Source organism: Festucalex cinctus, chromosome 12 (genome assembly GCF_051991245.1).
Source record: "Festucalex cinctus isolate MCC-2025b chromosome 12, RoL_Fcin_1.0, whole genome shotgun sequence".
Classification (NCBI taxonomy): Eukaryota; Metazoa; Chordata; class Actinopteri; order Syngnathiformes; family Syngnathidae; genus Festucalex; species Festucalex cinctus.
The window spans coordinates 873,604-898,841 of NC_135422.1; the positions used below are offsets into that span (position 1 = coordinate 873,604).

Consider the following 25,238-nt stretch of genomic DNA (forward strand, 5'->3'; position numbering starts at 1 on the left):
ATTGGCTGCCACTTTACTTCCTGACTTCTTTCTTTAGATTTATTAATCAAATTATCTGGGCATCTCACATACAATACAGGATTTTAAAGGGTATATACAATGGTTGGATAGGTGGATGGACTCACTGTGCACCTGAATTCTAAGATGAGAACAGGTGTGAAAGGCTTTAGCGCTGTCGTGGATTTGTGACGTCATCTACGTGCGTTTTCAAGCATGGCGACCTTCTCAAACACGAGACTGTTGTGGTGCTGACCAAATTGTTTATTTCATCTCGCTGATAACTTGACATTATAGTAAGGTACGTACCTTACAGTCATGTAAGAATTTTGTATTTATCAGTTCGTTTAACCTTTTAGGTGAGACTAAATTCATTTAATACTTTTTATTATTTTTTTTATAATTCAAATATTCTTGACGCGATGACAGCACAGATATCCCGTGCCGGACTTTTTATTTTGTCCCGGTTGATACGTATTCACACATCCCCGCTAGGACATCACAGAACGAGATCCGTTTCTGTAAACTTTTCAACAGGCTGTGTCAAATGTAGCAATGATGACAGCCATATCCCAGAAACAAAACTGCTGGACCCCAAGCTGATATGTAAGCAATCTCTGCCGTCCAGGAGGAGATCTTTGTCTCCCCTTGAGAGGATAAGTACCATGCTTCCACAGGATGCATTGAGCCCTGAGGTGATGCAGTTGAGAGAACAGAACCAGCCACATGAAGAGGAAATATCTTTGCAAGAGCAGAGCCCCAAACAGCATCAAATTCCTGATTCAGACACAAAAGACGAAGCATCTTTGAAAGATTATCATTCAGAGACATGCAATGATGCGGCTGCGCAGTTGTACACATCTGAGTCCCAGTTTAATGGAACACAACGGATGCCACCCGCTGTCCCACAAAAAAACACACTTGCATATGGTGAGATGCTTGTGGCCGAGTATCGTAAAAAAAAGAACGTGGAGTTAAAGAAGATGTTCCAGCTCCAGAGGGGAACACGTCTGATGAGCAGCTGGGGGATTACCCTGCATGATGATATAGCTGGGCAGCCTGCGGGTCACTTCCGGAGAACAAGCGGAGGGGTCCCAATCTTCATACGACGAGCCAGTTTGGAAGATTACGTGTTGTATATGAAGAGGGGCCCTGCTATCACCTACCCAAAGGTATACACGGCAAATGCAAAATACACGGCAAATGCAAAACCCAATGTGTTACTTTTTGCTCCCAACATTATACCAGAGGATACAAGGATGTCTCCCCGCCATTTAGGAGTCACCTTGCGTCGGACAAAAATTAAATAATGAAAATGAAGTGCTAAAATATATATTTTGTGGCCCTATCTTTTTTTTTTTTTTTTTTTTTTTTTTAATAAGACAAGCAGGATAAATAGTTGCGTATATTATTTATTGATGAGTAAAATTGTTTCCTCTAGAGGTGCACCAATTGATAAATCCACAACTAATTGATGACAAATTAATCTCTAATTATTTTTGATAATCGTTGGAACATATAGATATCCCTTTTTTTATTTGAAATTGTCCAACTGCTCGGAATTTCAGCTTCTCAACAGTAAGTGGTGTAATTCTCTTTGCTTTGAAACAAAATAAAACAATTGCTTTGGAATGGTCAACATTTTTCCATATTCTCCTCGCATTACAGACCAAACCAGTATCATAATTAATTGTTTGAGCACTGTCTAGGGGGAAAAAAACAACAACAACAAAACACCACTATGCAGTATATAAAGTATATTAACCAAACCTAGTAAATTATATTGGTCATAGATTACTCTAAAACTGCTAGACTAACTTGATGTGGCTAACCACAAATAGGTTCATATATTTATTTTTCAATTGTGTTGTCTGTTGTGCAGGTTGATATGATTTATCAATGGCTCATTTGTTATATCTTAAAAACCGGAAATTTGAACAGGCTTGTGTGTAGATATTTAATATAGATTACACTGCATTTGCAGATGATGTTTTGCCTTGAAATTGCAGCTCAGAATGCTAGAGATCGACCGATAATCGGTCGGGCCGATAATCGGGGCCGATATTTGACATATTGGTACATATCGGTATCGGTCTGTTTTATTAATCTGACGGCCGATATGAGCGATCCATTTAAAACTCCGTCTTTTCGCTTCGAATGCAGCCCAGAGCGTCTCTGTCTGTTATGGAGTCCAACTCCAGCAATGTAACGCCCATAGCAGCATTTGATTGGTTAGCCGTGCAAGAGCCAGAACCAATCAGTAGTGTATGCCTGTATCACAGTAGCCGGTCACAAACGCACCCACGTACACAACGCGACAGACACATGCTTCGAAGGTAAGTTAAAAGAGAAGAGACTCCGCCGATCGTTTCACCATGATAAGCTAAACACATTGAATTATGTTGTGTATTAAATGCACTATATGAATGGAGCTGCATTGCCTTGCATTGAATCCCCGCTAGCTAACAGTGGTGTGTTCAGCTTAGCATGTAGGCTAACACCCAGTAGCTAATTCGCTACTTGAACTACTCGGGGAGGGAATCACACACATTTTCACTTAATTAAGTAAATAATGTTTGTTAGAAAGGTTCCAAATATTAACAGTTGTCATTATTATATTGTCTAGTTCCATGTTAAGAGTAGAGTAACGTCATTATATTTACCTCTCGTGACGCACACATTGCATTCTGGGTCACGTCCATTACTTGTTGCATAGCGGTTATTATGCAGTGAGATGCCACAATGACACTAAATAGCGTTTAGTTACTTTATATTGTGTTTATTTGTCGCACTGGTTTGCCATTGTGTGCCTTAAGCTTCGACGTCGATTTGATTGACAGCTCGTTGTGCACCTCGTTAAAGTCCGCTCCGTAACAAATTAAGTGTCTCAAACACCGTTTAACTACACGAACGTGTCCTCTTCCGTATGTTTGGCATTAGTAGAGAAGTGCACTAAAGTATAGTGTGCTTATTTGCTCGTTTTGTCTCTCTTTTCACGTCATGTCTGCCGTCATTTGGGACATTATCCTCTCAATGGATGCCACTAATATGTAACATCTACGGCCGTACACGGCTGCAATTAATGTTCAGTGATGTAATTTCGTTACGTGCATCATACTTTGAATAATGAGCTCATGTTTGGTGTGTTGTATAACTTTCTCGTGTGTTAGTAACTATTCATGTGGACAGCTAAGATAGTGCTTGTTAATGTGAATTAGCAATGTTGCAGCCCAGTTATTACTTAGACAAGTACATCTGTGCCATTAAGTGATACAGTACAGTACAGTAGTGAGAGAATAGTGTGCCCATATACACACACGTGTCTATAAGTGTAAAACACATTAAACAGCAGAAACTGGCAGCGGTCCACCGCAACAATGTCTGTTTAACCAAGTTATTCTTACTATTATTATAACCAAGTTATTTTACTCAACCCTTTTTCTGCGTTGATTGGGGCATCCTAAGTGGCAGTAAACTACATGATGAAGTGTCTTTTGACAGTTCTCTTGTAGAGAGGAGTAGCATGATATTGCTGTTCTCGATTTAAGATCCTCAGCTTATCAAAACTGTCTATATGGTAACAATAACAATAATCATAATAAGGTCTACAAGAACTGTATGGTGTTCAGGGATGAATAGTTTTTCTCATGGAATTTATTTATTTATTTTTGCTGTAGTAATAAGTAATGCCACAGCTGATGCACATTTTGAATGACAGGGTTCCTCCTATTACTTCAAAATATAAAAATATAACATTTATAGAATAAAACTACAAGTATCCCAAATGCTATAAAAGGTAATGTCACATTGGCCCCCACATTTAACTCCCCCCGCCACCAACGTCTTATTGCAGATAGAAGGATGTAAAATGAAAAGTGTAGTGTGAGAATCCATTGTAAAGAACGGTTAGGGTTTGCATTATTCAAAAATTTGGTGCCAACATTTTAACTTTTACTGCAAATGAATATCGGCTTCAAATATCGGTTATCTGCCTCCTTGACTACCGATAATCGGAATCGGTATCGGCCCTGAAAAAAGCATATCGGTCGATCTCTACAGAATGCTCACAGATTTGGTGTATACATCTGCTTCTATCACTCAGGATGCCAGTGCTATCCTGATGATGATGGACGTCACAGAGGGAGACTGTGTGCTGGAGTCAGGCTCTGGGTCTGGGTCTATGTCCCTGTTTTTGTCTCGGGCAGGTATGCACCCACTATTCAATTATTATTTTAGGATACCATAGCGTATTCGCTAACAAGGGTAAATCGAACAGAGTTGTTATCTTGGCAAGTCCAAGTGTACTGAAGTGGAAGTTTGGTACTTGGGCTCTCTCTAGTGGTACACCAAAGAATCACATGCACAAGTACAGTTAAGATCATCATTATAACATTATTTAACTTTAACAGTGTAGCTGATATATTCATTAAGCACACATAAACATACTTTTCAGAATGCTGATTTCTACATAATTTCTGTTTTAACCTTTTGATTGGTTCACTCAAAATATATCATCAGTTTTCACTAGCTATATAGCCATCACATTTTTTTTTTAATCATGAATTATTTAACTGTGAGAAATTAATCTAAATGTTACAATATTGTAGAAAATAGTCAAAATCTATTTAAGAAACTCAAAGCAAAACTCGTAATTAAAAAAAAAATGCACTTGTACAATTCTATTTAACTTTTTGGTTTTAATCCTTGACAACTGTTTGTTTTTAGATTTTTATATTAGTACAATTTCTATTCATCTATACAATCGGCATCAAGGGCTTTTGTAAACGTTTATTTTTTTTATTTTTTTTTTTATTTCTTTATATTTTAGTGCTGTGTAACTTCAAATTGCGGAATGCGGAATATACCACGGAAGATGACTGTTTTTGCACATCAGCTTTGGTTCCGGTTCGGTTTGCAACGTCTGGACTGCGTCCCAATACTTATGCTTCCGACTTTGTGCCCCTCGGTTGGGTTAATATACTATTTTGGCAGAAAACTTGTTTTATGTATGCTTATTATATTTTTATATTTAATATAGATATATTTATGTTTGGAGTATTTTTTAGGTGGTAATGCGTACCACTGTCCTGATCAAATGTTTTCGTCAGTGGGCTCCAGGGGCAGCGTGCTGAGCATTGACGTGAGAAAGGATCACCTGAGCAGAGCTATGCTAAACTACCAGCGCTGGAGGACCTCATGGAAAGTGCGGCAAGGGGAAGAGTGGCCTGATAATGTCGAGTTCCATAACGCTGACCTTTGTACAGCTTCATCTCTTCTCGCCTGTCGGGCGTTCGATGCGGTCGGTGTTGAGGGTTAAAAACCGCAGCAGTGTTTTTGTCGCAACGCTTTACTGATTGGATTATGTCTATTGCAGGTTGCTCTTGATCTGATAAACCCGCAGCTTGTTTTGCCCACTGTGATTCCACATCTGCACCCTGGAGCTGTATGTACAGTCTACCTCGCCAAGTATGTACTGTGTTCCTCATAAAGTGTGAGGCAATCGCAGGGAACATTAGACAAATACAATCACATTCACACCCAAGTCTTCTTTTTGAGGGAATGCCCACCATCTGCATATGCCTCAACGGTATTTTGTACACTTGGTTCACGTTTTTCTGTTCCTGCCCCCGCTCAGTATAACACAAGTGACTGACCTGCTAGAAGGCCTTCGATGCTCAGCGCTCCCTTTGCTGTGTGAACGCATCTTCGAGGTTCCGGTCCGGGACTGGATTGTTAGTCCTGCCCTTCGTAAAGATGGGCGGTTTTGCTCAAGAAAAGCGCTGATCGTCAGTGACGCACCAAGGGAAGAGGAAACAACTTCTGATGATGAAGAACAAGGTGACTTTACCGTGTTTGCATCTCATTGAATTCAGTACAAGTTGACGTTTATACTACCTGTATGCAGTTCTGGAGGAAAATCCACCTTTTGGGAGTGTCCCGTACATTGCCAGACCTCACCCACATCAGTTGAGCCACTCAGGTTAGATTATTTTTGCACAATTTCAGTTTTAATGTTTACTGTATGTATCAGTTGTTTTTAAACAAGTGTTCATTTTATATTTCCAGCATTCCTGGTGAAACTGAGGAAGTTTGTGAAATAGCTGCCAGTGCTCAGCCTGACGGAGATGGTTCACATTTTTTGTTCCTGTGTAAGTACTGAAAGTAAAATGTAAAATAAAGAACAAGTCTAAATGCTTTTGGTGTCTTTGGTTATTGTTACATTATGTCAAACTATCTACAAGTAGATGTAAAAATACCTTTTTGATATTGTGTCTTTCAACCAGGAGAACGGAAAACCCCCCAACTAAAAACACATTGTTTACCCAATTAGCAAGAATGGCACTCACTGCAGACATTCTCCAAAAGTGAAAAAGAGCAATTTCAATCAGCCCCAAATTGTTCAACTTTGTAGATTGCAACCTCATGCATGTGCCTCACCCACCCCATTCTCATTCATTTGGAAATGGAAAAACAAATGACAGGACCTGGCCCAGTTTCCCCCCTGCGTGATGCTTTTAGCAATTTCAGGTATAATCAAAAATACAGAATTTCAGAGTCTTTATTGGCAATTCAAAACAAAGACATCTGAGTATGTAATACTATATTGAACAATTATAGCTTAAATTCAGCCAAACATCGTGTATTAATGAAAACTATTTACAGATGATTGTCAAATATGCTAGAAGCGTTTAATTAAATAACGGAAATCACTAAATGCCAAGAAGAGTGTGGCATAAATACACTTTTCAACCATATCAAACCAAATCCTGAACGTGAATACAACTCCTGTATTGATACATCCACTGAATTCTATGTTGGGATGTTGTTAAGAAACTTGCCTCAAAGCTTGAAACAGGAAGTTGGGAACTACACTGATGTGATGAGACACGGTCCTATTTTCCTATTTATTGATCCAGTCCATAGAAGAGTCGTACATGTAGGAGTCAGAGGACCATTCGCCTGCCAGAATGGACAGAAACGTCAACTAATTGACTATATTGAATAAATAAATCACACACTTCACTTGTGATAATTTATAGTCTTTTTGTTTTTGTTTTTTTTGTTTTGCTTTGGGTCAACTGCCAAGTTTCAACTGATTGTAAGTCAAGTAATGAGTGTTTCCAGTTTTAATGACATTTACTGTAAACGTCTTACTGAACTATGTATACTTTATAACAAAGCAAACCTGCAGCCTTTTTTGGCACACTTTGGATGAGAGGGTAGGGTAGGGTAAGGGTACGGTACTTCGTGGACTAATGGTTGATCATAGTAAGAAACCCTTTTCATGTACCAGTAACTCGAGCCAGATTTAAACACAATTAAGAGTGGATCCGCTTACCGGGTAGATCTTGGCCACCGGAAGAATCCTGAGTTTGGTCACTGGTCACAATTCCCCGCCTGCGAGTGGCAATGGCATTGGGTGGAGTTTTCTCCAAGCTCAGCTCAGGGCTCAGATTGAGAGAATTGTCGTGGCTTGGCACATGGGAGCCTCGAGATATCGGAGAGCAGCGCAGCGGCTGACTGAATGTGCTCTTGCGGTCACAGCGGGTACAAGGGACTGGAGAGGCTGCAGGCCCGCGGGGAAGCCAGCTTCTGTCATACCTCTGAGCACCACTGTGTTCCTCTGAGCGCTCTCGTTTCCACACATAGTGAGATGGCACGATGGCCATCACCTGTAAGCACAGAAACCGTCATCAACTAGAAACAAAAGGGGGAAAAAAAAAAAAAAAAAAGCCTTCACTTTAAAAAACAAAAACAGAGGTTAAGGGAGGACATCAAACTAAAAACAACAAATTTCAGACAGAAATGTAATTTAATTTATTTGTTTACCTCTTCACAGCAGCGCCTGCTGACAGCCGCTCTGAAGTCAGTGCGCACCCAAAGCTTATCCCTCTGCTTGAGGAATTGCTTAAACTTCTGCCTCCAATTCTTACCCAACGCCCAAGGAAAAATCTCATATTTTGTCTCCTCGTTGTCTTCCTCCATGGTGTTGGCAAGATACCTACAATATGATAAAATATGCTAAATTGTTGGGATTCTAGCGGGCTAAGAAATGATTTGTGAGGATTGTGGCATGCAGTTCATACATTAAAATCATAAATGTATATTAAGAAAGCAGACAAAATATTTAGATCCAAATCAAGAGCTTAAAACAACAAACTATATGTGAACTTACAGTGCAATGAAAAAGTTCTTCTTGGTGTATTCTGCAATGGTCAACTGTGACCTTTTGAAGTAGACAAAAGTCATGGCCAGAAGATACTGAAAATTAGATTTGAAAAGACATTACTAAGCACATTTACATGAATATTTTTTTTTCAGAAAGGCAAATGTTTACCTTGTCTGTCAATTTACAGCACGAGTCCATCAACAAAAAGTCATGGATTAGGTCGTCATCTGAAATGAAGTTCACCAAGATTAATTTCAGGAGAGGTTGGAAATATGCAAGGAAAAGCAATGTTGATTTTTCTCACCAAAAAGTTTCAAGTATAACATCATTTCTTCTTGCTTAATGACAATGGTTGTTGTTATCAGAGACCTCCTAAAACAACGCATCCCATTTCTGAAGCAGCTCTTCTCTGGTGGACACTGTTCTTCTTGGTGATTCCAGGTCTGGAGAGGGGTATCTCTGGAGGCTACACCACAGGTGGAGGTTTGGCACCACTGGGCTTTCCGTTTCATCATGCTCCAGTAGTGTCACTCCAGGAGTGACTGTATGGGTCACTCCAGATGAACGCCAGTCTGGTGTGATAAGGAGAGAAAATCTGTGATGTCACTTTACATGATGAGTACCATTCCATTTTGATTCACTCACAAGACAAAGTGGTATTTATTTACACACAGTATCATTCAAAAAGACTTTAAATACATTCAAGATTCAATGGCATTTTCAAGCAATTCTTCAAATCTAACGTTGTGATAAATGACATTTTGAATAACAAACGGATTTTCGTTTGTTTGTTAGTTTAAACAGTTTTATAAAAGAAGGGATGAGGGAATTAAGTTGTATTCACAGCAAGTTCATACCCCATATATCTTAAAAAACAAACAAACAAAACAAAAAAATTCATTTTCATAACCAATGAGGACAGAACCACAGAAGAATAAATCCTTACATTACAGTAGCAATGTGAACATAAATTAACTTTAAACACTTTATCCAAAATTCAGCCTAGAGATTCAGCCTTGTTTAGTTTCAAGTGTGGATCGCTGTACTTACATTAACTGTTTGACACGGTTACTTTATCACATAATTGCTAACTAATCTCAACATGCAAGTCTCACATCTAACCAATTACCCGAATATTTTTCGTAGTTTGCAAATCTAGCTCGTGGACAATCCCTTTACATACGGCGTGTTATTTTGTATTATTATTATTATTATTATTATTTCGGATACAATTGAAAAGAAACACAATTTCAAACATACGGCGTGTTACATCAATTTCTTGCCGCAGTAAAGACGAAATGGTGTACATCCGACTTAAGCTAGTTTAGCAGCTAAAGCTAACGTTAGCTTGAAGTTAAACTAAAATTCCAAGTATAGGTTTTCGTTCACTACTTGATGATATGTCACGTAATAAATAACAATTAATAGAACCTTGATGATATGCCACCGAATAAATAATAGCAATGAGTAGAACCTCTGTGAGGAGAGCGGAACTATGATAGTTGAGCAAATCTTGACAGCGACGACTAATTCAAACTCTCCCCTCCTTCAGAAGTTTTTTTTTTTTGTTTTTTGTTTTTTTGTTGAAAGTTTATTGTACAATGCGTGTGGGGAATGATTTTTGAATGCAACTGTTTAAAAGAATCAGTAAATATTTAAGACACTTGTAAAGTTTACAAGGTAATGTAGTAAGAATGGTTAAAAAAAAAAAAAAAGTTATTAATACATGTGGAATGTGCATTGTAGATTTGAAATGAGAATTGTGCCACCTGGTGGCCAGTTTGTTTAAGTCAGCACCCTTTGTGCACGCAGCCTTGTGAACGAGCCCGAGGTAATTAAGAAAAGTTTGATGAGGAAACTTTATCCTTGCTAACTTTGGGCGAGAGGCAGGGTATACCCTAGGCTGGAACTGATTACCAGCCAATCACAGATCATCAAGGAAAACCCTGACAGACTTATAGCATCTCGGTCGTGACCTCTTACACGCGTTTCCCTCTCACTTGGCACTGTCAAGCCCTGCACATCACAACCACGTCTTACTTCTTGAACTCCTGCTTAAACAGCTGACCAGTATGACCACTTTAGCATGTTTCAAATTATATCTAAAATTATTATGGCATTAAAACATTGTATCCACCTTTGTTTGTTTCCTGTTGAGTTAGTTTTATGTTTAAAATGTTATAATTTTATTCGTGTACATGTTTGTTTTCTACTTCATGTACGACTGTGTCTCCCGAGAGACACAACAGCATAAAGCAATTTTTTTTTTACATTAGTGGCCAATATTTGTTAGTTAATATTGACTTTATTTAGTTGATTTTGCTGTGCAAATACTCCACTGTGAAAGATATATTTGTGCCGACTATAAAAAGCTAGCTGAGGCCAACCCTCATTACCCAAATGAGCTTATGTGCTTACAAGTAGGTGAGTTTTATATGCTTTAACGTGACATATGTACTTGCCGGGAGGTTCTCTGAAAGCTTCACTAATCCTTTCAGCTGCTTGTCCTTTGTCAGGCACACAGAGAAGTTCTCTAGACCATCCAGCAAAACATTTCTGCAAACATGACCAGCAAGCCGTGGATTTATTTTTTCCATCTATGACACCTGGAATGTCAAAATGGATTTATCAACATTTTGGTTTGGTTGCATCCCCATGGAAAGCGCATTCATCAGATTTACGTGTCTCTGCTATCTGAAGGAAACAGATACAGCGGGTGGCTAAGGGACCTTGGGTATTCTTTGCATCGTTCTATTCAATGTACTGTTGTGACGTCATCAATATGATGTATGCGTAAGCGGATCATTATAAACATCCACAATGGGATGCTCACCATCCAAAAGTAACAATTTGGTGTCTCTGGGCTCTTTGAGGAGGGGAAGAATGTTGCCCTCAGCGCCCGAAGAGCAGCCCAGAGAAGCTCATTTTACAGATGGCGATAAAAAGTTTACTGGAGCTAGTGATGGCGATGCGAAAAACAAAAAGACAAGTGGACAAAAACAGGTATTTCAAAGCGATGGAAATATGCAAGCACAAGAAGATACACGTGCAACAGTGCCTGCCCCAGAGGCGATTGATGCGGAAAAACTGAAGAGTCAAAGAATGGACAATAACGCCGTGATGCAGAAAAAGGACAAAAATAGGGACAAGCAGGGAGAAACTGAAAAAAAGTTGGGGAAAAAAACAAGAAGAATTTCCAGAGGTATGAAAGTGCTGAAAAAGAAAGAAAAGGAAATGCCGAAGATTGATTTCCCGGAGTCTCTGGTAAAAGCTCACCAAGCTGCGTATGCCTTTTTAAATCCCAGCATAAACAAATATGATGTTGTACTTGCTCTTCTGGAACAAGCAACTCAAACTCAAACATTTCTGCAGCCGATGATTTCTTTTATGGCTCTGCGTTTTGAGGAAATCATTCGCGTATTGGAAGAAATTGTTGATGAAGGAGAAAAAATGCTAAAAGAAAATGGAGAACATCTTGCTTGGCCGAGTCAAATGAAAAACCTCACATCTGCGACACCTTTAAAACCTGGCTCAGCTATTGAACACCCACCTGATTTGCTGCAGCAACTGCTTCAATACACCACACAGAGAATGCAGAATGTAAGTCAGACAGTTGGAGGAATCGGGGACTCTGCCCTGGAGGAGGCAGCCGAGTACTTCTCTTCAGTCTCAGAACTTTTAGAGGAAAAGCTGAAAGCCAAACGTGTAGTTGGGACGAGGATCGTGCGTCTCACATCTCGCATCGAGTTGGCATCTCTTCGCAAACTTGGGCCGGAGGACTCTGCACTCTTTAGTGAGGACAGCGGTATTGGGGCTGAGAGTGAATCCCTTGCAGGATCGGAAAAGCACCATCGACGCGTGAGTTGTGAATCTAGCGGAACAAATAGAACTACTCCCTTCAGTCCTATGGAATATAGCTCAATGACCGGAGTGCCAGTGAAACATCTTGCAGAGCAAATGAGCCCGAGTGTTTCCCTTACTTCATTGAACTCATTAGCTTCTATGTGCACAATGATGGCCAATGTACAGGGGGACTCATTTTTAGGATCAGCTTCTTCAGATGACGGTGAGGAAGACGATGATGAGAATTATAAGACGGATAGAGAAGCCGCAAATGGACAAGCAGGGATAAGAAAACAATCCAATTCTTCACTTGAAAATTGTGAACGCCCGAAGCCACGGCGTTTACCCTCTAAGCGCATCGAAAATCCTAAAAATGTAGACATGACTCTCAAAATGAAAAATGCTATCAGTGGAAAAATACAGTTTGTTCACCCACCAAGTGCTGGTGCCAAACCAAAAGTAGCAAGTAGTCCGAAAACAAGCAGAGGCCAAAGGGCTGATGAAAAGGGACCATCTTTAAAGAGATCTCAAACAACAGCTCGAAGAAGTGGGGTTAAAACAACTCCGCTGGCAATAGAGCGGCGTTCCCGTTCTGCAGAATCCTTGCGCAGCAAAGGGGAGGATCCTACTTTGCTTGAACTGGAAAGGTCTCAGAAAAAAATAGGCCAGAGATTGCAGAAAATGAACAAAAACAAGGACATCACAAAGGGGAGCGCAAAGACTATCTCATCGAAACAAAACCAGAGAACTTCACAAGTGGATTCCCCAAAAATAAACCAAAAACATCCATCTTTGGAGAAAGATGGCAATCTGCGTGAAACGACTACTATTAGCAAGTGCGTGACCAAAACCTCCGGAGAAACCACAAATACAGAGGAAGACAATAAGCAGAAAGACAAGGAAGCATTGACAGGCCTCGTTAAAGCAACACCACCTCCCAGCCCTCCTTTGTCACCAAGACCATCTTCAGGCCTGTATAGAGGCAGGAATTCTGTCAAAAAACTCATAGATACCTTCAGTCAAGGGATAGAAGAGATGGACAGCCCTAAAGTTCTGGGGCCACTTAGGGGTGTCCGGAAGTGTGGCGTTCCAGTCTTACCAGGTTTAGGAAACGTCACAGCTTCTCTCAGCGCTGGGAAAACGAGTTGTCGATCTCAAAACACTTCATGTGAAAAGTCGGATTATTTAGACCTGGATAGCCTTCCTCCGCCCCCATTAGAAGTGTTAATGGACAATTCATTTCAAAGTTCCGTTTCAGGTGGTGGAGCAGTTGATGGGGCAATAAAATCTGCAAAATCACCAATGGTGAAAAGGGCTACGCTGTCACAGCGGCTACGGGCATCAGTTCAATCTGGACCAGTGTTACCTAGCAAAGGAGGTGTGCCTCAGTGTTCTAAGGGAGTACTTCCTGTTAAACTGGATGATCAAATCACAACGGCTCAGGTAAATGTCAGTCAACAAGATGTTGAAACCGACATTGACCCGATAAAAGAAAAGAAATTCTCTCAGCTGCAGCAAGTCAGAAGAAATCGATACCGAAAACACTCCTCTGAGAAATCTTTAACAAATTATGAGGCAACACGCCATTCTGCCAGTCAAGAGGACTCGTCAGCCACACAAGAGAAAGACAACCTCTTAATGCCTGGAATAAACACTACAGTCTCTCAAGTGCCTCCCTCATCTGAAGCCAGTCGTCATTCACATGCCACTTCACTGCTGTCTAAAGGGAGAATGTTGCCATCGACACCTTCCACTTCAAAGTCTTCGCATAGAAGACTTCCAAGTCCCCGCAACTTTCAAAAGTCACCAACACCGCCCTCGTCAGCTAGTCCCCCAGCAAACAGGAAACTCACGACTCCGCCGGAAGGTCAAAGGAGCCTCCCCAGCACACCCGTTTTGAGACGCAGCATTTTAAGCTCCTCATACCCTTTGAAAGCACCATCGCCGCCGGCTTCGCCAAAAGTGCAACGGCGGTCAAGAGAGAACAGCACTGAAGAATCCGCTCGTGCCATCAATAATGCACGGTCTGTTTTCTGCCCAGTTTCTCCATCCTTGTTTGAGGCCCGGCCCTGTATAGTTTCTCAACTGGCTCAAGCCTGGACCTCTTTTGGAGGCTCTTTTCTCTCAAGCACTCGTGGGAAACGTGGCAGGTGCTCGGTGTCAGTCCAAGGACCTCAATCTTTGATCCGAAGAAGTCTTTCAGAAAGAAGACCAAGTTTGAACCTTCCACCTACATCCCCCGTCCTCTCGGTGGCTGAGACCTGTGGAAGTGAGCCGGCAATATGCACACAGGGGTGAGATTTTTTTTATGTTTATTTTTTTTTTTAATTACAGTATTTGTTATTAGTTTCAAACCAGGCTTTGTACCTCAAAGGAGGGGAATACTTTTAATGATGAGATTTGTATAGTTATTGTAGAGCAGTGGTAAGCGTTCAAACTCGGTCCTGGAGGGCCCGTGGTCCTGCAGGTTTTGGATGTTTCTCTTCTCAAACACAGCTGAAGCTCATTAGAAAGCTCCGCATAAGCCTGATAACGATCCTGTTGATTGGAACAGGTGTGTTGGAGCAGGGAAACATCCGAAACTTGCAGGACTACGGGCCCTCCAGGACCGAGTTTGGTCACCCATGTTGTAGAGCAACATAAAAAGTAGACCTGTCAAATGATTACATTTTTTTTAACCAGACTACTGCGATTGGCTGGCAACCAGTCCAGGGTGTCCCCCGCCTACTGCCCAGAGCCAGCTGAGATAGGCTCCAGCAGCCCCCGTGACCCTTGTGAAGAATAAGCGGTCAAGAAAATGGATGGATGGATAATCAGACTAATCGCATCTTAAAATTTTGATTAATCACGATTAATTGCTGAATTAAAAAGGATTTTTATCAACATTTTTTGCCCTCCAAATTTAAAGAGAACCTGTTTTGTGTTCATTTTTTTCCTTTTTGACAATTAATGTTATGAGGACGTCTTCAACATTTTTTGATCCACTGCACACGCTCATCCTCCTCTTTTTCTAATCAATTAATTACTTGCATAATTCAAAATGGTGAAAAATGACCCCAACAGTTTGACATGAGCAAATATTCTGAATGTCATACGCAAACATTAATTAAATGCTTTTATTGCGCAAACGCATGTGCTACCTTTAACGTAACCATCCGCCGTCATCATTATTTTTTATGCCTTTCAATTACGTCGTCTTTTTACATGATCAATCAACCCATCGTATATCACATGAGTCGGCTTGAAGGTAAATCAATTTGTCATGCCTGGAGTGCGAGGCACGAGGATGAAGTGGTCGAGAGGCAACTGTTTCCTGACAACGGTTACGTGTGAGCGGAGTTCAATAAAAACTCGTGTGTGCCGCTGAGCGAACGTGTAACGGATGCCAGCAGCGTGAAAGCTCGCAGCTCAAGAGCTTTATGAGCAGCGTGGCCGGTAGCACGTCCGAGCTTCCTGTTAAATGCAACAAAACTGCTTATGTGGGTTCCATCGTTGGGCACGACTGCACCGGAGGACCGCCATTACAAATGACACAGAATTCACTTCCTTCGGTTTTGTGTCTATATACAGGATTCTTCTATTAAATGTGAACAGTGAAAGAAATTTCACTTTGTAAATTTCACTCAATAAACCCATTTTCACATTTGTTCCCTTTCTTAAAACTGCCAACATGAACAATCAAAAGACATTACAAAAATACGAACCAGAACCACCGCTCACCCCCTTAAAATGAAAATTTTCGATTGCAATAATACAAATGTTTTCCCCTCTTGTTGTTGTTGTAGACGAGATGACGAAGCAGCCAGAAAAGAGGAATCATGGGGTAGCCAATCGGACCTGAGAGCAACTCCACGTTCCGCATCCCACCCAGATCTTTATGTTGTTGGGCAGGCCTTGCACAGAGACTAAACTGACCAATGAAGGATTATGGATTAACAGGTTTTAGAAAGGATTTAACAAGATGGTGCTTCACTGGTGTGAGAGGAGTGACTAATTCGACTCACCTTGCTGCTGTGCAACACGTTGACAGTTTTTGTACTGTATAAACAGTTGCATTATTCAAGCAAATACCATAAATGATGTGCGAATATAACATGTTCTCTCTGTATTTTATATTAAAAAAAAAACAACCTTCATCAGAACCTTTATCAAATCAAGGCATATTTTTCATTTTAGCTCGTAGAACTGGGACAATTAATTTAGAAATCCAATGTTAATTCAGATGTTGAATTTTTGAAAGAATTTCACCGATTGTGATCTGAATATTAAACAGAAATTTGATACATTTTCGAAAACATTTGTCAAAAAAGATTCAATGTTTCCAATGAAATTGCTGTTGATATTTGAACTAGGGATGCACGATAATATCGGTGGCCGATAATTATCGGCAATTTGACTTCATACAGATAAACCAGATAATAAAGAAATCCATCAATAATTATAGACATGCCACATTGGTCCATCTGTTGTGGTTGTGGATCATATCAATAAAATTCAGCTTCATGGCGCTTTACATACATTGAAAGATTGTGCAAAGTTTATACAATGTTTCAAAGTATTTGTTAGACTTATCGTAGGACTCGAAAGTATATTTGTATTCAAGTTAATTTTGCAAACAATTATCGGCTTACTTATCGGTTATTGACATCGGCATTTCTAAATTATTGGTTTATCGGTATCGGTTAAAAATAGCATTATCGTGCATCCCTAATTTTAACTGCTGAAAATAATGCATGTAATTACTTTCAACAGTATTTTTATTTTTATTTTATTTTGCTTGTATTTTTGAGTGTTTTTCTACTGTGTTTATCAATAAAAATAATGTACAATAAAAATGTGTACAAACAATATTTCATATCACCTATAACTATAACCTACGCATATTATGTGCAATTACCAAATGGTCTTTAGCAGATTTTGGAATGCCGACCTTTAGATAAAAAAAAAAAAAAAACATGTTTGAGCCCAATGACGGCAACACGAGAACGATGCCAGTCGATTGCTGTTGGTTGCTGCTGCTTACTTGTGAAAGTTTTGTGAAAGAAGAATTAAGCAAAGCAAATCAACTGCCGTGGCCAATAATTAAAATGTTTAATATAAAAAGGATTACATTGCCCATTTTATTTTTCTTATGGACGCCAAAACTTTTCTAGCGAGGAAAAAGCTTCACGTCCATAAAATCCAATATTACTTATGTAAACATGTGGACTACACATGATTTGAAATTGCATTCTACTCTACACTGCAATGTCGATTTGAGTTTGATTAATTATTCAGCCTTAAACGAGACGTCGTTTCCTGTCCGTTAAATGGTTCTGGGTACGTGAAATTGTTTATTACTAAAGCCAGGCTACAAATGCATGTTTGTTCAAACAGCAAAATTTTCCATTCATTGCAGCGTTTCAGAGCACATCTACTAACAATTGGATTTGTTGTTCGGAACTGCACAGGGCACATCAGTTTGTTTACAACTGCAGGCAGGTGTCAAAGATACAGCTACAATTTTTTCTGACACAGCCATTATTCTGCCTTGCTTAGATGGTCATGCATAATGCATGGCCTCCGAGAGAAAACACAACCACTAATAAATCTAAACATTCACAGCTGGAAATAGTGAGAACTGGTCCGGAATGATCAATATGGGCAATTTTAACATACATTGTTTTGTTTGTAGCATATTTTCGTCTACAAATTCTGCAATACAACAGCAGCAATTGAACTTCACGGATCGATCAAAAATCTCACATGGAAGCTTTCCGCCTCCCTATGCTGGGCCCACATTTCATTTCTGACTGTTGTTTTATCACATTTGCACAGCCAGACACCTCTCGATGACTTCAAGCTATTGATCTCTTTGGTCCACTGGCACAGATGGGAAAAAAAATGGATGAGTTTTATCAAGGCATCATGCCCAACACTGGTTTGGACATGGCAGCTCTCAGATATTACTTTGTGTGGTTTGACAATCATCTGTGTGGTGCCCAAACATTTGAAGTGAGCTTACACTGGGCTGCATAGCAAATGACAATTGAATGATTGGTGCATAGTAGTGATGGGACAATGAAGCATGAAAAAAAAAAAAAAAAAAAAAAAAACATATAATACAAACTCCTCTAGATGGGGGAGCCCCTAAGGTGACATGGTGGGGAAAAAAAACTGCGTTGGAACCCAATCTCTCTCGGGGAAAAAACTTTGCGTTCCCTCGCAATCAACGCCATCTTCCCGAGAGAACGCAAAGTTGTTGTTTTTTTTCGCTTACCATGTTATCTTAGGTGCTCCGTAAACACTTCCGGGTCATCTTCCATGTGACCCAAAGCGACGAGGATGGAACGTTTGTAAACATGAAACAAAGCAATGGGAAAGCTTTCCCAAAGCGACTAGGATGGAGCATGTATTTTTCCACTGCTTTGTTTACTCGTCGCTTTTGGACACATGGAAGATGACCCGGAAGTGTTTACGGGGCAGCTAAGAATGACGTGGTAGGCGAAAAAAACAACTGCGTTCTCTCGCAAAGATTGCGTTAACGCAGTTTTTGTTTTGTTTTTTTGTTTTGTGAGGGAACGCAAAGTTGTTGTTTTTTCTTTCTATCATGCCACCTTAGATAAAGTCTAAAAACCAAGATTGCCATCTTGTGGATTCCAAAACCATTACAAGTGCTTCATGAAGTTTCATTTGTCTATCACTACTACAGAGCCACATGTAATGATCATTAAAAAATAAAAATAATCACAATAATAATAACAAAAATAAATCATTTAATGAAAAAAAAACTATCATCTGTTACGACTGTTCAAAGATGTCAATCACTAATTCAAAACTATGCGGTGATCTCCTCTGACAGTGATTGCTCAGCGGGTTGTTGTTTTCATACGATTAATTGCTCTGCCGCCATGGAAGAGCAAATCAAATCGACAACGTCAACATGTACTTCTGCAAATTTGTGTAGCGACACAAACAAAATAAACAGCATCGCTTGCTGTTAGTGGAGGAAATGCATCATTTTCTCTCAAAGTGAACCCACAAAGTCAACTAATTTGTTTTTTATTACTTGTTAAGGTAATCTAAAAGGTCTTTCTTGCCTCCTCCGTTTGGGTGATCTCTGTTGCCATGGTGAAAACAAATTGCAGCAAAGCTGAGCTGAAGCAAATTGAAACCCTTTTCCTACTGCAGTCGTCAACATGCATGCTGGAGTGCCTAAGCTGTTTACTCTTTTTAAGTGAAGCCCATTTAAACAAATAAATAAATAAAAAATCATTCACTTCAATTAATTAGCCCTCCCATGTTATTGTTTGTCAGCAACAATAACATTCCTGGAGTTAATTTGACCCATGTTAGAAATGGAAAGAAAACCTTATAAATTGATATCATTTAAACTATTCTGGAAAAAAATATGTAAGTATAAAACTGTAACTTATACTTGCTGTTGCATGAATTTTATAATGTACATGCTGCTGCGTACATTTACTGAACGAGAGAGCGAGGCCATCACATTCCAATTCTAATTCCTATAGATAAATTGATAATGTTAAACAGAGCAAACTATTTGTTCAGACCTTGTGCATATATTTCTGCTCTTTGTACTAATGAGACGAAAACTGAAGTCTTAGCAGAGTTGTAACCTGCTCTGCATTTCAATGAAATCATTAACATTCAACGTCTGTAAATTCTGTGAGACCAAAAAAAAAAAAGAAAGACAAGGCAAACTAAAAGTAGTCTAATTTAGACGCGCATATTCACGTGTCAGTTCCAGATAATAGCTTAGCTTCATTGATTCTTCAATTGGCAGAGACGAAAGTGATGAGCTTGTAGTCGAGCTCCATTGACATCATTTTACCAACATAGCTTGCATGCAAAACAAGTGCAATAAAACATGCCATATAATATATGTACACTGGGTGGCAGTGTTTGCAAATGTACCGTTCCAATGGCGTTCTCTCTTCCCGTTAGTTCTATTGTTTTCAATTTACTACTACAGTTGAAGTTGCAGTGATCATAACTACATATGATTGCAAAGTCCTATTTGCATTTCGTGGTATTAATGGTCAGACCAAATCTGGAATTGATATTTGATGGTGGAAGACACAAAGATGCAAACCACTGCTGTGCAGACGGATCAAAACAAATTAACATGGTAATAGTGTGATCAAACTGTACGTGACGAGCGCACGTTGCCGCTTATATTGTTTTTGAATGCGATTGGGAGAAACTGACACTTTTTTCCGAGACGTTGTAGGCGGAGCCTTTGTGAAAGGTCAGATAAGCAGCTGTGATATTGTTCTGCTCACAAAATGTCACAATGTCTCAGGGGTCGACGTGACTGACAAAGGACCTTATCTTGGGATAAAACAGTGCAGAGGGTCACTGGTGGTGATGGCGGCGGCGGCTTGGCGTTATAACAGGCTGGAAGTGGTCAATTTCATTTCACAAAACTACTAGAATGATACCAATTTCCGCCATATGGTCAGTACAGGATGCACTATATGTATTTCCCTTGTCAAAACTGCACAGGTACAGTAGCCTACCAAATACCTTTAATAAGTGGTGACAGTCAGACACATTTATTGATTGCTTGACAGAGAATCCTCACTTACCTGCTCTGGAAGTAAACTCTAAAATGCCGATTTTGCAAGGCCCACAAAATATTGTGTTCTATTTCTATCAAAACATGGAACCTATCAAAAGAAAGATTAAAGTCTCTTCTTTCATCAGGAAAAAAAAGTATATTTCTACCTGTTTCCGTTTTGCAGCAATTAGCATTAGAATATAGATAATTTTAAGCAATTTTCACAATTTTAAATTTTTTTTTTTTTTTTTTTTTTTTTTTCAACATGGCCTGGTTGATCTCCTTTGCTCTGCTGCCACCTTCTGGCCGTTTGTGTAAAAACTACAATTTCTGCAACCGTTCTGTATGCTCTAACATGAAAAAAAAAAAACAAAAAAAAAAACAACAACAACAAAAAAACGTATTTATAAGTTATTGGGAGCAAATGAGTTGATCAACCGTCATCAAAATTGACTTCAACCTCTGAAAATATTAAAACAATATTTAGGATTTTTATGGACATTAAGCCTTTTTAAACAAGAAAGATGAACTATAATAATAATAATAATAATAATAATAATAATAATAATAATAATAATAATAATAATAATAATAATAATAATAAAGTGCATGCATAATTGTTTAAACTAACAAGCATTTGGCAACATGTCATGCTCAATTCCAAATATTGTCTGCTACTACCAATAATCTTTATTCCGCATGATGTCTGCGTTTTGACAGGAACGAGCTCTGAAAGCTCCAATGAAATTAGATTTGCTGGTCATTATCTTTTTATTCAGTATGCAATATTGATAATCCCTGGGGCGCTGCGCCTGCAAATGATTTCATTATCAAGGGTTTAATGGAGTCTGCCCCAAATGCATTTTTTTTTTTTTTCTAGATTTTCATTCTGTCTTTAAAATTTCTGGTGAACTTGAACAACTTTCTACAGGAGCAATGTTAAAAAGTAACACTGTGGACAAATCAATCCGAATATGACATGATCCCAAACAGAACAATAATCTGCAACTTAAACAATTAAGGTCTGATAAAGAATGCAGCAAGAGAACAAACTTTGCTGTTTGATTTGTCTATTTGTGCGCAAATAGCTGTCGGATCTTCCTAATGGTAATGATCATAACAAAATTAATTACAAAAAAAAACATTGCTCCATAAAGGGTTACCACTCGTTACATGTTTGAATGTTTTCAACTGTTAAGTGGCATAAATATTTTTATACTAATTTATAACAATTACCTAAACGATTGCAAGCAGTTTTTTAATGAGAATAGTTTGACCCCTGAAACAGATTTACATTTCGTCTTATGGGGAAGTTAATTAAAATGAATGTTGCTATCAAACCCAGTAAAAATAACGAACGGTGGTTATAGACCTCTGGAGCGAGCCCGTTCACCAAATTGTTTTTCCTGTTTCCAGTCTTGATGTAGCTGTCAGCCATGAATGTTACCTCCATCCCCTCTCACCTGTTTGCCCCCATTAAAGGAATAACCCTCGTACTGGGAACTTCCACTGCTGCTCTCTGTACGCTTTCGTGACATATTTTTATGGACCTGTGCAATGTTCAGCAGTGTGGAACTGAGAAAAGAAAAGAAAAGAAAAGGAAAAAAGCAGAAGGAAGAAACAAGGTAAAGTTCTTCCAAAAAAAAAAAAAAAGTCCATGATTGTGTTGTCGTCTTGTTAAGTCAAATGGTTCCACGTGAAAATCTCATTCCAACCCAATTGTTGTAGTTTTAAATTCAGGGGTCAGCCGAGGTATCTGATATGGAACAGCTGTCTGAACACGGCAGTATGTAGGAAGTCATCTTTGCATCCATCTGCTGTATGTTTTATAATCTGCGCTCCAGTTAATTGCCAACTTCAGCGGACTCGTTTGGTGCTGTGAAGGTCATGCACAAGTACGCTTTCATCTACCTTACAACTGACTGATCCTGCAGCAGAAACACTCACTTGTAATATCATCTAATTAACACTTGGCTAAGAACCTTGTCAAATGTGTCACTTTGGTTATGTTCATATTTAAAAAATAAATAAATCAAAATGGCTATCTTAGTCAATTTTTTTTTTTTTAATCTGAAAAAAAAAGTGAAATGTAATATATGTTCATTCTACCAGATCCAGGTGAGCCGAGGGCCAATTTGAGCCAAGTCTAGGCCAGATTTGGAGTGCACCACGGACACCACTCAGCAAGACAAGCAACTATTCACAATCCCATTCATGCATACATATGGGCAATTTATAATCCTCAAGTAACCTGAAGTCGCGTTTCCATTGTAGCGGTTCCACACCGAAAACAGCCTTACTCAGCCCCGATTGGTCGCTTTTCCATTACAATGTAACCAAACCGCTCTTTCAAACCTTCTCTGAGGCCGAGCAAGGCCATAAAAATAATTGGCCTGATTGTTCCAAGACTTCTGGAGGAGAATGTGTGAATGTTGATGGAGTGCAGCCCAGAGTCCAGACTGGAACGTCAGACGCTCCCCAAGTTGAGATGGGCAATATTAATTACAGATAACGTGCTTCAATTCTCATTTTGGCGCTTGGGCCAGGGACTGCCGAGCACTCATGGGGACAACTGCCAAAATGACTCCTGCTGCGACTTTATGAGAACAACTCTTGGCAAACACGTGTCTGGCAACATTTACCTTCACATATTTATAGTGCTTGACACATTTATTTCACCGGCAATCAATGTCAGGTTTATACAAATGTTGCCATAAATGAATACCATTGGTATTAATTAGTAACATTTTTTATTTTTTATTTTTAGGTTTTCATCATGGTTAATGCAAAAGTATCTTTATATGAAAGACATATAATATATTAATAAATAATGTTATCTATTAATTTTCAAATTCACTGTTACAAAAAAAACAAAAAAAAAACATTATTACTTCTTTGATGTCAAATGATTAATATCTCATGTGGAGATGGGTGGGTTGGGGTGCAGGCTGTGGGTCAGCAATTTATCAGGTACAAAAAAAATAAAAATAATAAAAAATAACCACACCAAAACACACCATTTGACAAACTTTATTACCGGAAACAATTGTGGTGGCAATAAAACAAAATGAATTCACCCTGAATGAACTAAATCCATATTCAATAAAAATAACTTCAACCTAAAACAAAACACGAATCTCCGGCGAACATGCATGTATGCGTTCTTTTTACAGATGCTGGATGGAAAGTCACCAGTGAGGTCATTGGATGACAACTGCTGTTTCATGTCTTCATTGATGTTTATGTGCCAAGCCACTAAAGTGCTCTTGTGCCACTGATGAGCAGAAGTATGTTTGAATGACCTTCTGTTTAAAAAAAAAGACTGAAACAGAAAGCGTTACTGCAATGCAGAGAACAATATACGGCAAATATACTATATAGGATCATAAAAACATGCTATGGATCCACCATTTGTCAGGCTGTTGAATCTTTGGCATCTGTCCAGCATTTATTCATTTCCTTAAACTTGTTCTCAGTGCTGATAAAACACAGCTCGTGTTGCTTTTCAACTGTAAAACGATGCCTGAAATGATTCCCATTCAAGTGTCCACTCAAGTGCACTCATGTCCTGTATACATGCTTGTGTGTCTTAATTGATGACAGACTCACTATCACACCACATTCCAGAAAATGAGGTTTTTATTTTCCAAACTGTTTTTCTTCAAATATCAAGAAGCCGCTTGGTTGCTTTGATGCAACATTTTAGCTGTGTTGGATTATGCTGCTGTTAAATGCCTTCAGATGATTCATAATCAAATGCCAATTCATATGACTACATTCTAAGTGAGTTCCAATCATGGCCAAGCAAAATACGCCTCGCCCGTCTTGAATGATGATCACTTTAAACTGTTTCCTAATCAGACATCAGATTGCATCAAAATGAAAATGCTTCTCACTTACAGAACATGTATTTGCTTCCATTTAAAGTGCAGTTGAATGTTATTCAGTGCACGAAAAACATACTGTAGTAGAGCATTTCAAATTCTGTGTTATACCCCGTGAAGCAATTTGCTCCCATACTGCATGTCTTTGCGTTGCCATGGCTGCAGCGGTGTTGTTTGTTTTTCAGAAGATATTCTCATAGTCACAGTACACTTGCGTTTGTAGTGTTCCAATTCCATAGGGCAAAGGTCATTTGGACACCTCTCTCCCTGTTGCCATGGTGAATCGACATATCAGCTGATGCCGTCGTCTTGTTGTGGTTGCGCACGCGCTCATCTCAGGGTAAACACGCGACAAATCGATGGAACTCATTCAGATCGGCTGGTGTAAGCAGGCTCGTGTAGATGTCTGGCGATGGCGACGCCAACTCACCTACTCGTCGTTTATGTGCTCAGGCCAAACTCATGTCGAATTTAACATTTCTGGTGTGGCGTAATCTGATGGTGTTTTAGTGCCGAGCAACTACATCGAACTGAGGGGAGGAGCTTAATTGATGATGCAACAGCAATTTGTGAACTTCAAGGCATTTCATGGCATTCCAAACGGGATGATTGAGGTTCCATTTGCTGCCGTGGCTGGTGGCTTCAACGTATATTTGCCGCGCCCCGTCATCTGCTAGCAAAGCAGAAAAATGGTTTACTATTGTCATAAAACGTCACCACATCCCTTTCTTCAGCAGCTCCCCCGTTGCTTACAGAAATCCAATTTAGGAGTCTCGGAGCG

General features: G+C 39.4%; 3 protein-coding genes across 10 annotated transcripts; 2 read left to right on the plus strand and 1 right to left on the minus strand.

The window, feature by feature from the left end:
- The first annotated feature begins 8 nt into the window (after positions 1-8).
- On the plus strand, positions 9-6,192 carry trmt61b (tRNA methyltransferase 61B). The gene is made up of 7 exons (XM_077538495.1): positions 9-1,169; positions 4,100-4,202; positions 5,106-5,296; positions 5,372-5,463; positions 5,633-5,835; positions 5,903-5,977; positions 6,064-6,192. Exons 1-7 carry the CDS (start codon positions 420-422, stop codon positions 6,096-6,098), a joined length of 1,449 nt encoding a protein of 482 aa, XP_077394621.1. The 5' UTR covers positions 9-419; the 3' UTR covers positions 6,099-6,192.
- Positions 6,193-6,538: 346 nt separating this feature from the next.
- Positions 6,539-18,426, minus strand: spdya (speedy/RINGO cell cycle regulator family member A). Of its 7 annotated transcripts, none has more exons than XM_077538497.1 (7): positions 18,270-18,426; positions 8,472-8,739; positions 8,336-8,394; positions 8,174-8,259; positions 7,828-7,999; positions 7,337-7,670; positions 6,539-6,957 (listed from the first exon to the last, which is right to left on the minus strand). In XM_077538497.1, exons 2-7 carry the CDS (start codon positions 8,680-8,682, stop codon positions 6,899-6,901), a joined length of 921 nt encoding a protein of 306 aa, XP_077394623.1. In that variant the 5' UTR covers positions 8,683-8,739; positions 18,270-18,426; the 3' UTR covers positions 6,539-6,898. The 7 variants fall into 7 exon arrangements, with proteins under 7 accessions (XP_077394623.1, XP_077394628.1, XP_077394622.1 ...); XM_077538502.1 differs by lacking the exon at positions 18,270-18,426 and adding an exon at positions 10,630-10,719; XM_077538496.1 differs by lacking the exon at positions 18,270-18,426 and adding an exon at positions 9,642-9,720.
- Positions 10,542-16,779, plus strand: pcare1 (photoreceptor cilium actin regulator 1). 2 transcript variants are annotated; one of them, XM_077538492.1, is made up of 2 exons: positions 10,542-14,304; positions 14,693-15,469. In XM_077538492.1, the coding sequence occupies exons 1-2, from the start codon at positions 10,988-10,990 to the stop codon at positions 14,793-14,795; spliced, it is 3,420 nt and encodes a 1,139-aa protein (XP_077394618.1). In that variant the 5' UTR covers positions 10,542-10,987; the 3' UTR covers positions 14,796-15,469. The 2 variants fall into 2 exon arrangements, with proteins under 2 accessions (XP_077394618.1, XP_077394617.1); XM_077538491.1 differs by lacking the exon at positions 14,693-15,469 and adding an exon at positions 15,796-16,779 and having other exon boundaries at positions 10,549-14,304.
- Positions 18,427-25,238: the final 6,812 nt, after the last annotated feature.

Bases quoted from the DNA above. Each gene is read 5' to 3' on its own strand.
- pcare1 (XM_077538491.1), top strand. From the start codon at position 10,988: ATGGGATGCTCACCATCCAAAAGTAACAATTTGGTGTCTCTGGGCTCT. The intron at 14,305-15,795 runs GTGAGATTTTTT...TTGTTGTTGTAG, and splicing joins CCGGCAATATGCACACAGGG to ACGAGATGACGAAGCAGCCA.
- spdya (XM_077538497.1), bottom strand. From the start codon at position 8,682: ATGATGAAACGGAAAGCCCAGTGGTGCCAAACCTCCACCTGTGGTGTA. The intron at 8,395-8,471 runs GTGAGAAAAATC...ACTTCATTTCAG, and splicing joins GTTATACTTGAAACTTTTTG to ATGACGACCTAATCCATGAC. The intron at 7,671-7,827 runs GTAAACAAATAA...CTGTGCTTACAG, and splicing joins GCAGGCGCTGCTGTGAAGAG to GTGATGGCCATCGTGCCATC.
- trmt61b (XM_077538495.1), top strand. From the start codon at position 420: ATGACAGCACAGATATCCCGTGCCGGACTTTTTATTTTGTCCCGGTTG. The intron at 4,203-5,105 runs GTATGCACCCAC...TGTTTTCGTCAG, and splicing joins CCTGTTTTTGTCTCGGGCAG to TGGGCTCCAGGGGCAGCGTG. The intron at 5,464-5,632 runs GTATGTACTGTG...GCCCCCGCTCAG, and splicing joins TGTACAGTCTACCTCGCCAA to TATAACACAAGTGACTGACC.